This window comes from Caenorhabditis briggsae, assembly GCF_000004555.2.
Source record: "Caenorhabditis briggsae complete genome, chrII, whole genome shotgun sequence".
Taxonomy (NCBI): Eukaryota; Metazoa; Nematoda; class Chromadorea; order Rhabditida; family Rhabditidae; genus Caenorhabditis; species Caenorhabditis briggsae.
Window position 1 is genome coordinate 12,177,064 of NC_013486.2, and position 12,425 is coordinate 12,189,488.

General features: G+C 35.5%; 3 protein-coding genes across 3 annotated transcripts in view; 1 reads left to right on the forward strand and 2 right to left on the reverse strand.

Moving 5' to 3' along the window:
- The window catches only part of CBG20967, a gene marked incomplete at both ends in the record, with an annotated part of 3,973 nt that extends 2,443 nt beyond the window's left edge, over window positions 1-1,530 (reverse strand). The window contains 2 exons of the mRNA XM_045242774.1: window positions 1,197-1,348; window positions 1,401-1,530. Of these exons, the coding sequence (XP_045097184.1) occupies window positions 1,197-1,348; window positions 1,401-1,530 (282 nt within the window). The remainder of the gene's footprint in view (window positions 1-1,196; window positions 1,349-1,400) is intronic.
- Window positions 1,531-3,174: 1,644 nt separating this feature from the next.
- CBG20968 lies at window positions 3,175-8,969 on the forward strand (the record flags this gene model as incomplete). Its single annotated transcript, XM_045242775.1, has 9 exons — window positions 3,175-3,288; window positions 3,446-3,943; window positions 4,169-4,265; window positions 4,307-4,426; window positions 5,651-5,846; window positions 6,301-6,376; window positions 7,161-7,276; window positions 8,673-8,863; window positions 8,917-8,969. 9 exons carry the CDS (start codon window positions 3,175-3,177, stop codon window positions 8,967-8,969), a joined length of 1,461 nt encoding a protein of 486 aa, XP_045097185.1.
- Window positions 8,970-9,262: 293 nt separating this feature from the next.
- On the reverse strand, window positions 9,263-11,949 carry CBG20969 (the record flags this gene model as incomplete). The annotated part of the gene is made up of 6 exons (XM_045242776.1): window positions 9,263-9,401; window positions 10,250-10,344; window positions 10,397-10,501; window positions 10,552-10,647; window positions 10,695-10,824; window positions 11,858-11,949. The coding sequence occupies 6 exons, from the start codon at window positions 11,947-11,949 to the stop codon at window positions 9,263-9,265; spliced, it is 657 nt and encodes a 218-aa protein (XP_045097186.1).
- Between the last annotated feature and the right edge of the window lie 476 nt (window positions 11,950-12,425).

The following is a 12,425-nucleotide window of genomic DNA, read 5'->3' on the forward strand; positions in this document are numbered from 1 at the left end:
TTGCATGCCTGCGGTCGACTCTAGAGGATCCCCTTTTTAGTTTGTTAAATATATCTGGGAGAAAATTAACAAAACATTTGAAAAAATTTTTGAAAATCTGAAAAAACACTGAAAATCAATAAAAATTCAAATTTAGCTCGATTTTTCCTGCAAATGGCCTTAAAAACCCCTGCTGTTTCGCTCGGCCACCAGATACAACTTTGACTTTTCGATGCCGTTTTTCTCGATGAAGGAATTTTTTTTGAATGTTTTCTTTATTTTTATAAGAATCTGCATAGAATTCTACACAAAATAAAAAATAAACATTTTCACCGCACACCACCTTTAAGAAGATTTAAAAAAACAAATTTAGTCATTTTTCATTTGTTCAGTTATTTTCAAAATTTTAGTAACCAATTTTTTGATAGATTTTAAGTCGGGAAAATTCCATTATACCCCGCCCCCCCCCCCCCCCCCCCCGTTGAAAAGTGTGGGGTTAAAAAGGTGGGGGTCTCAAAATGGGATGATTAGGTGGGGGGGGGGGGGGACATTTTAGAGTTCAGAATATCCCCCACCGTTGATTTGGGGGGTTAAATTGGAATCCGTGGAAATCTTTCATTATAACCCCCCACAACAAACCAATATGCAGCCCCAAACGGAAATTTCGGAATACCACCCCGCGTGGGGGGGTCTGATTGGAACGGATTGCGGGGGAGGGGGGTCATATTGAAATGATGGGGGGCTTATTTGAAGTCTTAAAAATTTCTAGGGGTCTTGTTTTCAAGGTATACGCCGATTTAGGGTGCTAAGCTTATTTTTATTTCGAATCTTCAACATTTCTACTTGTACGGTAATATAAACCAGAAATCAGGAAAAATTGAGAAAAAGTAGGAAAACGCCGAAATCTAAAGAAAACTAACAAAAAACCGGTGCAAAATCGATAAATAACAAAAATTTTTCTATGCGTAATTTGGCTGCGTACGTTTGATCTTCAGGCAAAAAATCAGGAAAAACATTTTTTGAACCCCCCACCCACCTTATGAAAGATGGTGGGTGGGGGTGTATTCCAACATTTATGCCAGGGGTGCTATATTGGAATGTTTCGGGGGCCTATACTGGAATATACGCTTTAAGGCATTTGTTGGGAAATTTTTACAGGAAATCAGCTCAAAGTTGATGGTACTGGAGAGCGTTTACAGCACGAAAATTCAGCTTACAAGAATTCTCTCCGTCGCTGCTCCGGCGTTCAAACCAACGCAAGCTTTTAAAAACAACGGTAATGGCCAACCGATCGCTGCAATCACATATGGATCATAATTGACAAAATTGGTATCCCAGTTGTAAATCATGTAACAAATTTGGGGCATTACTGAAATTTTTTGTATTGTTTCTTATTTTTCAAAATTCCATTCAGGGCTCACTCATCACTGCGAACAGGATATCCGTAACTGCCATGTACAAGATAATCCTCAAATTTCTTCTCGAATCAAGACGTTTTGTGAAGAATAAATATAGAATTACAGAGTTGCCAATAATTGTGAGCAATCCCATAAAAATACAGAAACAATCTGTGATTAAATATATTTTGAGACCCATTGGAGAACGATTTATTGGACCCTGAAAATCATCGAAAAAATCCATGGAGAATGAGTGACGAAAAGAAAGAATGAGAACTTGTTTTCAGGTTTTTGGTAGCCGTCTTCATAAATTAATTTTCAAATTTTGTTCTAGAAAAAACAAACAAGAGGCAGAGACTGAAAACGCGGAACTGCTTGGTAATATAATTTTATAAAAGCAGATTCACTTTGAGCCCGCTTATTTCAGTTTCTGTGAAAGATTTTGAAAAATTGCCAACTACAATAATAATCTCCATTAAATTTTAAGCATTTCATTAGTTGAACATTTTTTGTAACTATCAAACGAACAAAGATACAGAAAACACTCAAATTGATGTCACCATATAGTGCTCTTTGAGCTTAATTATTTCGGTTCTTCTAAAAGATATTGAAAAACGGTCAACTAATAAATTATTTATCATAATATCACTGACATTTTATCAATTGACAGGTTTTTGATATCACTTATAGAAAATGCGATAATTTACTTTGAAAAAATACTTACTCGAGACATTTGACTCATCTACAGTAAGTTGTTTTTTGTAAGCTAATGAATTTTTCCAATCAAAATCTAATTTGGTACTAGCTATTATATACCCTTTGTGTTTTTCAGTTTACAATTTCTCAGTGACTCAAAATTCCATGTGCATCAAAGTCTCAAGTTTGCTGACTCATATTACACGCCGAACAGACAGTGTTCTCATCGGAAAACAGTAGCCCATCTGCGTCTCTCAAAACTACACACTCTCTCGATTTCACGCAAATAAGGAGTTACGGAAGTCTTCAAGAGTGATACATAATGTTTGAGCGAAACGGAGTATATAGAGCACTATATGTTCGGTTTTTGGGTACTTGGAAATTGTTTTCCATGATTTTTCATGCGAAAGTTTGTTGGTGTTTTTGTTTTTGGGATTTCGGGGTTCTTCAGCATCTTAGAATCTCAGAACCTCAGAATCTCAGAATCTCGAAATTCTATCGAAATTTTAAAATTCAGAATCTTAAAAATTTAAAATCTAAACAAGTTAAAATTTTTTGTTCGAAAATTGCAAAATTGAATACAAAAAGTATCAAATGTTTTTTCTTTAATATAATTTTTCATATGCGCTCAACTCACCCGAGCATTATTTGTTTTGCTATCAAAAAGAAGGAACATTTTTTCTTGACGAACTTTTTTTGAATATGAATGTTTTGAGAAAATTTTCGACATTTTCTAACATAAGTAGACGGAAAACAAGTACTTTGAGATACTAGGTAGAACATATTCAAGAAAAATGGAAAACTAATCTTTTCGCCTGAAAACTAGGGTAAATTCTGAAAATTCGAAACAGGCTCTGAGTAAAAAAGGTCATTTAGTAAGCTCATCTTTTAATGACAAACATGTTTTGGAGTTTTTTTAAAACAACTGTTTTCAGACGAAAAACAGCCTACGCATTTCTAATTTTCTGCTCTACATATGTATTACCCATAATTTTTATCTTGTTTAAAAAAAAACTACTACAGTAGTCCTATTGTAATCCTATCATTTTACTACAGTAATCCAATGTTTTTACTACAGTAATCCTATTGCAGGTATGAGAGAATGAACTTTAATAGTCATTTGGTTTTAAATCCACCTATATTTGTACAAGTCACGACTCCTGCACAACTACCGCTGATTCCAGAAGCCTATAAACCATTTCCTCATTACAATTTAGTAAGTACAGTAATCCACTATGAGCTAAGGCTTTCATTCGGTCAGTTTGGTCAGTTGTCAGTCGGATGTCGCCGATTTTGAACCGACTAGAATGAAAGTCGTTCTATGAGCCGAAGTTGTCTCATTTTCCAACTACAGTAATCATTTGAATATTCAGGAAGTAGTACAATGGTCGCTATTATTCGGTGTCTGTTTCATGCTCGGCGTTGGAATGGGCGCCAACGATGTGGCTGACGCATTCGGAACTTCTGTGGGCACTGGAACCGTTACAGTAACCCAAGCATTCATTCTAGCTACCATAGTAGAAATGATGGGATCAGTGGCATCCGGATTCTCAGGAGATGGCAAAGCATTGAAAATAATTCATACCAGTTCCTATGCAGACAACCCGGATGAATTGGTGATTGGTCAAATTGCAATGCTGGTTGGATGTGCCACGTGGCTTATGGTAGCCACCTACTACAGTATGCCGGTATCATCGATTCATTCTTTATTGGGTGCCACAATGGGTTTCTCATTTGTACTACGTGGGCTGGAGGGGATAATTTGGAGCCGGGTTTTATTGATGCTCTTGATATGGGTATTTTCTCCTCTGGTATCAGCAATTTTCACACTTATCACATTTTTTCTACTGGATGTTATTATATTAAGAGCGGTGGGTTTGTTTGTTTGGTTTACAAAATACAGTATCGGTCAGTAAAACATACTTAGAAAAACGTATTTTTCAGTTGATTTTTGGCCGTTTTGACTGTTTTCAGGAGTCTGAAGCTCGGCTGTCAAGTTTCCTATCATTTTGAACATTTTTAGAATGTAAAACAGATCTAGAAAAATACGTTTTTGTATATCTTATTGACGGGTGCTGTAATTAGAAAATTTCCAGAAAAATCCAGTAAACACTGGGCTATTCCTACTGCCTGGAATCTATGTAATCGTGGTGTTCACCAATGTTTTTCTATTTCTACAAGATGGATCCAGAGGTAAGATTTTAAAATTTCACATTTAAAAAATACCTTTCCAGTGCTACGATTCGACGAGATTCCGTTCATGTATACGGTAGCTATATCGCTAGTAATATCAGTTCTGGCTGGATTTTTGGCACTTTTCGTGGTGGGACCAGTGATGAAAAGAAGATTGAAAAGTGAGTTTGACTTATTCAGATGAAAATGAGGATAATGGAAGTTTGATGTCATTAGTCATAGTATCTTTCGTCATTTGCATCATAAGAGACTTCTGTTCCAATGAATGAGCATGTTTTGAACGAAAACATTGCTTCTGATTTTTGAAGAAAAATAGTAAAAACTTTAAACTAGAAAAAAAGATGAAAAATATAATTTCATCAGTAGGTGCTTTCTAGTCTCCGAAAGCTGATGATGGTTAATGTGCCAACAAAACTATTTAGCTGGTACGTTTTTAGGCAATTCACCATGACGGCCTAACTTTTTGCAAATTGAGCTTTCTAGGCCACCATAGTAAATGGCCTAATAATGCGTAGATATTCACCTGGTGTGTTTTTTAGGCCATTCACTATGGTGGCCTAGAAAATTCAAAATGTGAAAGTTAAGCCACCATGGTCATAAAAATAGATGGCCTAGAAAACTCAATTTTCAAAAGTTAGAGCACTATAGTGAATGTCCTAGAAAACACACTAGGTGAATATCAGGCTATTTCTAAGCCATTTACTATAATGACCTAGAAAACTCAGCTTGCAAAAGTTAGAATACAATGTTAAAATGACCCAGATAACACATACGGGGTATGTTAGACCATTTCTGGACCATCAACCACAGTGGCCTAGAAAAATCTTGTTGTGAAAGTTCAACCATCATTTAAAAAAGCTTAGAACTCACTATATCAGGTTATTAGTCATATACTATAGTGGCCTAGGAAACTAAACATGCAAACGTTGGGAAACATGCAAACGTAAATCGCATAGAAAACGCATCACTTGAATATCAGGCCATTTCTAGGTCTTAAAGATAGGTGGCCTAAAAAACTCAAATCGCTAAAGTTAGGCCACCATGTCAAATAGCCTAGAAATCACGTCAGAGCAATGTCAAGCCATTTCTAGTCCATTCACCGTGGTAGCCTAGAAACAAGAAGTTGCGAAAGTTAGGCCATTATGGTAAATGTGCCATATAACACATGAGGTGCATGTTAGACAACCGTCAACTACGGTGGCCTAGAAAAATCATGTTGAGAAAACTAAGCCAACCTATTCCTCACACGAAACCGGAGTATGTGACTTTTGACATCGATTTCAAGAAATTCGAAACATTGTTCGATGGTTTTCAGTAAAAAAGGGGGAACTTCAAATTCAGGAATTTCAATTTACTAATTTTTGAAATTATCAGGTTTTCTTCAGAAAAAACCGAAGAGCTCCCTCGAATCGCAAGCTCCCTATCGTATACATTTGAGCCAACTGGGTGCCTCCGAAAAGCTGTGTATTGGGCATTTCCGCCAATGAGAAACGATGATCAGAAAGCTGTACGACTTTTCAGTTTCCTTCAAATTTTGACAGCCTGCTTTGCTGGTTTTGCTCATGGAGCTAATGATATAACGTGGGTTTTAGATCAAGAAGTATTCGTTTTGGCCTAATCACGTTGAGCTAATTCATCTCGCTTCTACTAAGAGATATCAAAAAAAATTGTCAACTAATCAATTGTTTAGTATAGCATCACCAATATTTTATCAGATGACAGATTTTCGATATCTCTTAAAGGAAGCGAGATATTTAAACTCAAGATGCAAGATACAGTATAAGGAGCAAATACGAACAAATACGGTATATTGATCATAACTAGGCAAAAAATGGTTTTACATAACTAAATAAATATTTCTTACATAATCTACTCGCCCAAATCACAACAAGTCTTGTAATTGTAATTGTAACAACAAGTCTTCATCACCAAAATTTTGTTTTCTGGATTTTCTGGTTTCTCAAATCAAAATAAATTTTTTCTGATGACGAAACAAATAAGCTAGAAAAACGAGAAAAGTGTTGATTGGTTTCAGAAATTGTGTGGCACCAATTCGGGAATTGGTGCAGATGTATAATCAAGGATATCGAGAAGATAATACAGACTTAAATGTGAGTTTTGGGGTTACGTTAGTTTTGGGATTACGGTAGGACTACGGATTACGGTATCACGGTGTTTTGAAATTTGGTAACTAGAAAAATCCCAAACTCTCGAGTTTTTTTTTAAACCAACTTTGAGATTTCTGATTTTTTTTGGATCTAGGATTCCCAGATTCCCGGTTTCTATATTCTAAAAACCTTCGAAGTTTTTTTTTGAATTTTTGAAATCCTCAATTTTCAAGATTGTAATATATTTTGTTAAATAAGACATTTTTCAATGCTCAGTTTTAGATACCTATCTCCTCTAATAGAATCCCAACCAAAACTTTGAGCTCAATTATCTCGATTCTAGTGAGAAATATCGAAAAGTTATCAACTGATAAAATATTAGTGATATTAAGATTAACAACTTATCAGTTGACAACTTTTTCCTATCTTTGACAGAGATTGAGATAAATTTGCTCAACGTTGACAGCGTTGGTAGACGAAAATACCGTATCCAAAATCTATACGGCCCCAAGATTTGAAAAATCTTACCATTCAATTTTTCAACAATATTGATTCTAAATATAGCTTGAAAAAAATCAAAATCTTTCCGAAAACATTATTTGTGTCAAGACCGCACGCTTTTCTATGATTTTTACTCTATATTCCCACCGCCTTCCAATTATATTTCTGACTTCTTCCAAATCTAATCACTTTTACCAATTTCTTGACGGCTCACTGTTACTTCATTTTTCATATCGGTACATAGAAGATTAGAAGAAAAACAAAGAAAAATTGTCCTTGTTTCCAGATTTCCGTCTACGTCGGATTACTCACCACACTGGCTGTTCTGATGGGAATTTGGACACTGGGGATTCGAGTCATACGAACTGTTGGAGAGAATTTCGCGAAAATGAATCCAGCGACGTAGGTTCTAGAAGGACTTTAAAGGGGATTCTGAGACTCACCAGTTGAATTCCAAGACATTTCTGGGTCGTTTACCATGGTGACCTAGAAAACTCAACTTGCAAGAGTGAGGCCAACATGTTGCAGGGGCTTAGAAAGTACACTAGGTGAATATCAGGCCATTTCTAGGACATGTACTGTGACGGCCTAAAAACCCATCAAGTGTGTGTGAGACCTTGTTCGGCCATCAATCACAGTGGCCTAGTTTTTTTCAGGGCCCGAGTTTTCAGAAAAAAATTTCCTGTCTCTTCAAAAAAATTTTTGGGGTCAATAGAAAAAATGGACAATTTTTCTGTCAAGTAAAAAATTTTTCAAAATAAGAGTGTCCTTAAAAAATGATTTTTTCACAAGAAATTTGAAAAAAATGTCTAAAATAAAAAATTTCAAATTTGGAGGACCCGGGTCGGGCCGGGCCCTGGAAATCTTCGACCCGGCCCGGCCCGGCCAGCGGGCCAGGCCCTGATTTCTCAGGTAAGAATATTATCCCTGAAATTTTTTAACAGCGCTCATGTGTGGAAATTCGTGACCTACATGTATCCACTATGTATAGATCAAGTTTCCAATTTAATTATGTTCAATTACTCAAAGTAATCAAGTACTAAAAATGAGCTTGCATCATGACACGTTTTTTTCCGGGTATAAGATTATGAATTGAATTATTTTCTAGTTCGTCAGGACAAGAAGAATCGTGTGCCTAAATGACGCTGGGCAGAAAGAGCGATAACTTTATGCCGCGTTCAAAATTGATTTCCAAGAGTAATTTCCTGAAAAAACGCTGTCCAAAGCTGCAATTGTTTTCCAGATTTACAGCAACAGTAAACTACTGTATCACTCGTTTTGACTGTGTTCTTCCTGTTGATTCCTGTCGATTTACGGCGGGTCTCGAAGCGGAGGCCTCTGGAAAACAATGGCAGCTTTGGACAGCGTTTTTCCAGGAAATTACTCCTGGAAATCAACTTTGAACGCGCCATTAAGAAGACACAAAATCCCATACAGCGTGGCGCATAATTACCCGGACTAAAGTTTGTACTAGCATAACATTGGAGTAAAGCTTTGTGCTGGGCTCAAACTTGGAGTGCGAAAATTCAAATAATCCAGCAGAAAACTAGCCAAGTTTCTAATTATTTGATCAACTTTGAGCTGAGTTATCGCTTGTCAAAGTTGCTTCTTCTCTTGAAACTCCGCCGTTCATCTTTGGACAATCATTAAAATACCTAGACTTGAGGAATCACATTGAAAATTTCAGTAGCTTTGAATCAAACGTAAGATTATGTCTCTACCACTTGCTTCAAGGATACTTACATATGTCTAGAGATATACCCGTTTTTATCAAATACTGATTCTATTTTTCTTACAGAGGCTTCTCCGTGGAATTCGGCGCTGCCATCTGCGCCTTGGCCACCAACACGTACAACATTCCCCAAAGCATGACCCATTGTCTCGTTGGATCAATTTTCGGATTGGGTCTAGTCCGATCCGGACCGATTTTGAAATGGCACACTGTCAAATACGTTTTCTTATCTTGGATTTTGACCATACCGGTTTCAGGTGATATTAGTTTTTTTTTTTGTAAATTTGTTCCGAAATTTACCACTTTGCAGGTCTCATATCGGCTGCTGTAATGTATCTGCTACAAGCGATTCTTTCATTTTGATTAAAGAATTTAAATTAAAAATAAATAAATAAATTATTCCCATTGTTTCTTCAACATGTCTTCATAAACGTTTGTCGCTTTCAGTCGAGAAGTATTCACAGAATCATTTAAACTGTAAATTTTTGCATTGTTCGCTTGGTTTAATTGATGACCAGAGTAGATTGGAATAGCCACCGCAGATATGGTAAATGGCTGAAATCGCAATTTTTAAAATTGAAAATCGGTTCAAAACTTGCATAGCTTATCATCTTGACAATACTGAAAAGTGGGCGGTTCTCCAAGAAAATTTGAAATTAAGAAGTTCTCAAAATGATCATTGCCAATCCATAAAATATAACGACGGCTAGGCCAGTTAGAAGGACAGAAGACATTAGATATGTGAAAGTTAGATTTTCACGGATTTGGTATCGAGTGCTGAGTTTGAAGTTGTGGCTGAAAATAAGGAGTCTTTGAGTAGCCCGAAACTGGGGAGGCCAGGGTTTGATCTATTTTGATCAAGGCTTCCATTTCGGTTGGTCGAAATTCACGGACCGGCGACCGACCGACCGCCACCCACCCAATCGACAGCTGACCGAACTGATCGATCGGTCAACAGTTTGTCGTTAAATACTGCGTACGCAAACACTCTCTGTCGTGTAAACGCGCAAATGCACAAATTCAATCAGTCAGATCGGTCGGCTGATTTTCCCGGCCCTTAAATACTGATTTAGAGATCAAACAGGAGTATTTTTGATCAAAATGATGGCTTCTGAAAGTCTTAATCGGGTAAAAATAAATTTTTGGTTGTTTCATATTCTCAGGTGTTTTGGATTCTCAAACTTTTCCGATATCACTTTTTTCGAATTTCATATTTTCGTTTCGATTGTTCAGATTTTAGAAATCTTTTGTCAACGATTTTTTTTCGATTTTTTCGGACTGAAAAAAATTTTTAATGGATTTTTTTAAGATTCTGAGGTTTTTAGAATTCTGAATATCTATAATCTAGATTGAGAACCTCAAAATTCTAGATTTCAAAATTTTCAAGATTTTTTTCAGAGTTTCACAAAATTCGTTTGCTCTCTGAAACTCGAAAAAGTAAAAATAAAAAGCTGAGAATCCTAAAAAGTCTATGCATCTGAAAACCCCCATTAAAAGTTTATTTTCCCAGCTTTAAATCAAATTTTGGAATTTTTAGGTTTTTTATATAATTACCAGCAAGCTGATGCGCTTTCGGCGCAATTCAATCTAGTTTTTTACTCCCAATTTTTCAAAAAAATATCCTAAAACTTTCTAAAACTCACAACTTCAATTTCTTGTTATTCAATAATATCAAAAATCTCAACGTTATAAAACTTAGAAGGGCAAATAAGAAAGTAGCCAAATACAACATATTTATCTGAAAATCAAAATTTTCGATCGCAAAACTTGAATTCAAGTTTTCTATTCACCCAAATTTCTGTATTCCTTGGTGCAAATAATGCAAAACAAGCCGATTGGGAAAATTCTGCATTCGGATATGTAGCATAGACTACAGATACTGGAAACAGATTAATCTGGAAACAAAATTTCAGAAAAAAGTTCCAGATAATTTTCAAAAACTTACGATTGCAATGTAAATCCAACAGGACTTTTTAGACTTCTCGGTCTCATAAGTTTCCACTTTACCAGTTGCAATTGTTCGTTCGAAAACTAGGAGAGCCTGAAAAGCATATATTTTCTAATCATTCAAGGATTTCAATGTCTCACTTTAATCGTTGTGTCCATGATTAAAAACAAGGCAAATGACAGGTGAATTACTTTGAACGTCATCGAGTTCATTAGAAGTTGTTCTTCGTTGTTAGACCCGTCTAATATGAAAACACGGTACAAAAAGGACCTGAAAATATTAGAATTTGTATATAGATTTTATTATCAGTTGAAAGAAGGCTACATTTTTAAAACTTACAGTACTAGCCAAGAAAATTGCTCCCCTGAGATAGCTAATGAAAAAATAGACAAGTAATAAACATTTGAAATTAATATGAATTGGAGACTTTTTCATATGTTTGTGGAGGAAATGAGAAGTTGCATAAAACGATAAAATTGCGGTAGCAGAGTGGAAAATCAGACAGAGTTGGAATGGCAAGTATTGGAGGGTTGCTAAGCACTAAAATAGATTTTTGGAACCATAGCATTCTGTTAAATTACATATTCTTTCATATAACTTGTATCGTAGCTCATTCTGATGAAAATATAAAATTGGAAATTTTGAAAACTCGGCGTTCTCCAGGAATTTTTCTACGATCTCAAGGCACCTAGAATGCCCTCAAATGGTTTCTTGAATTCTGAGAAAAGAGTATTTAGTTAGAGAAATTCTGAAGTCTGATCAGGTAAAAGGGAGGACGTATATGTATGAATAAATCTAGTTACGGGGGTCAAACAACTGAAAAAACTGGAATGAGGAGGAGTGTAAAAATTAAAAAACATGAGAGACGTTTTTTTGATATTTTTGAGATAAAAATTTCGGCGGAAGACTCTTTAAAAATTAATGACAACAAGTTCTTGACGAAGATAACAAGAAGTGGTCAACTAAAAAATTGTTTGTGATATTATGGTGAACATTTTAATAGTGGACCACTTTTTGATATTTCTCACAGGAGCTGAGATAAATTTTGACAAAGTTGAAGCGGTCAGGGAGCGTTCCTCTTGAGGGTTTACAAAATTCCAGAAGTCTAGTCAGCTCGTATAAGCAGAATTTTTTATAAATTAGGAGCTCGAAATGTTGAGGTTTAAGGGAACGAACTCTTATAATTTTTAATTTTTCTAATTATAAAAATTCAGGCTTTCGAATGTTTGTGTATTGGGCTCTGAAACGTTCCGAAAAGGCATTGATGTCAATCACTGAGACAATAATTGACGGTTTCCAATACCAGGAATTTTCCTTCTCTGTTGAAACAAGAATTGTTTGAATTTTTGATCTTGTGGAAAGTTGTCTTACGTCATAAAAAGTTTTCAGTGTCATTGTTTTGAGAAGACAGTTTCTGATTTAACCGGAAAAAATACCAGATCATACTTTTCTAAAATTAGCACAACAGAAAACTTGCAGCTGAAAAATCATATTTTCAGAGGTTTGAACCGTTTTGTTCACTGATTCATAACATAGACAACTTAAAAACATAATCAAACGTAGACAGAAATATTAAACACTGATGAAAACTTGTCTGTGAATATTCAATTGGCTACTGGTTGCTTTTTTCTTCTTCCACATCAACCTTCAGATTCAACATTCAGAATTTCAGCTTCCTGATTTTCAACTTTTTTGTATCTCACAAATCTAATAAAACTTTTCTTGACAGGTAAAAATGTGAAATTTGTAATTTTCCTCAAACCTGTAATAGAAGAGCTCCTCTAACTTTTGACTGTTGGTCCATTTATCTCGGTTCCTGTGAAAGATATCAAGAATTTGTCAGCTGATAAAATGTTTATCATCATATCAAA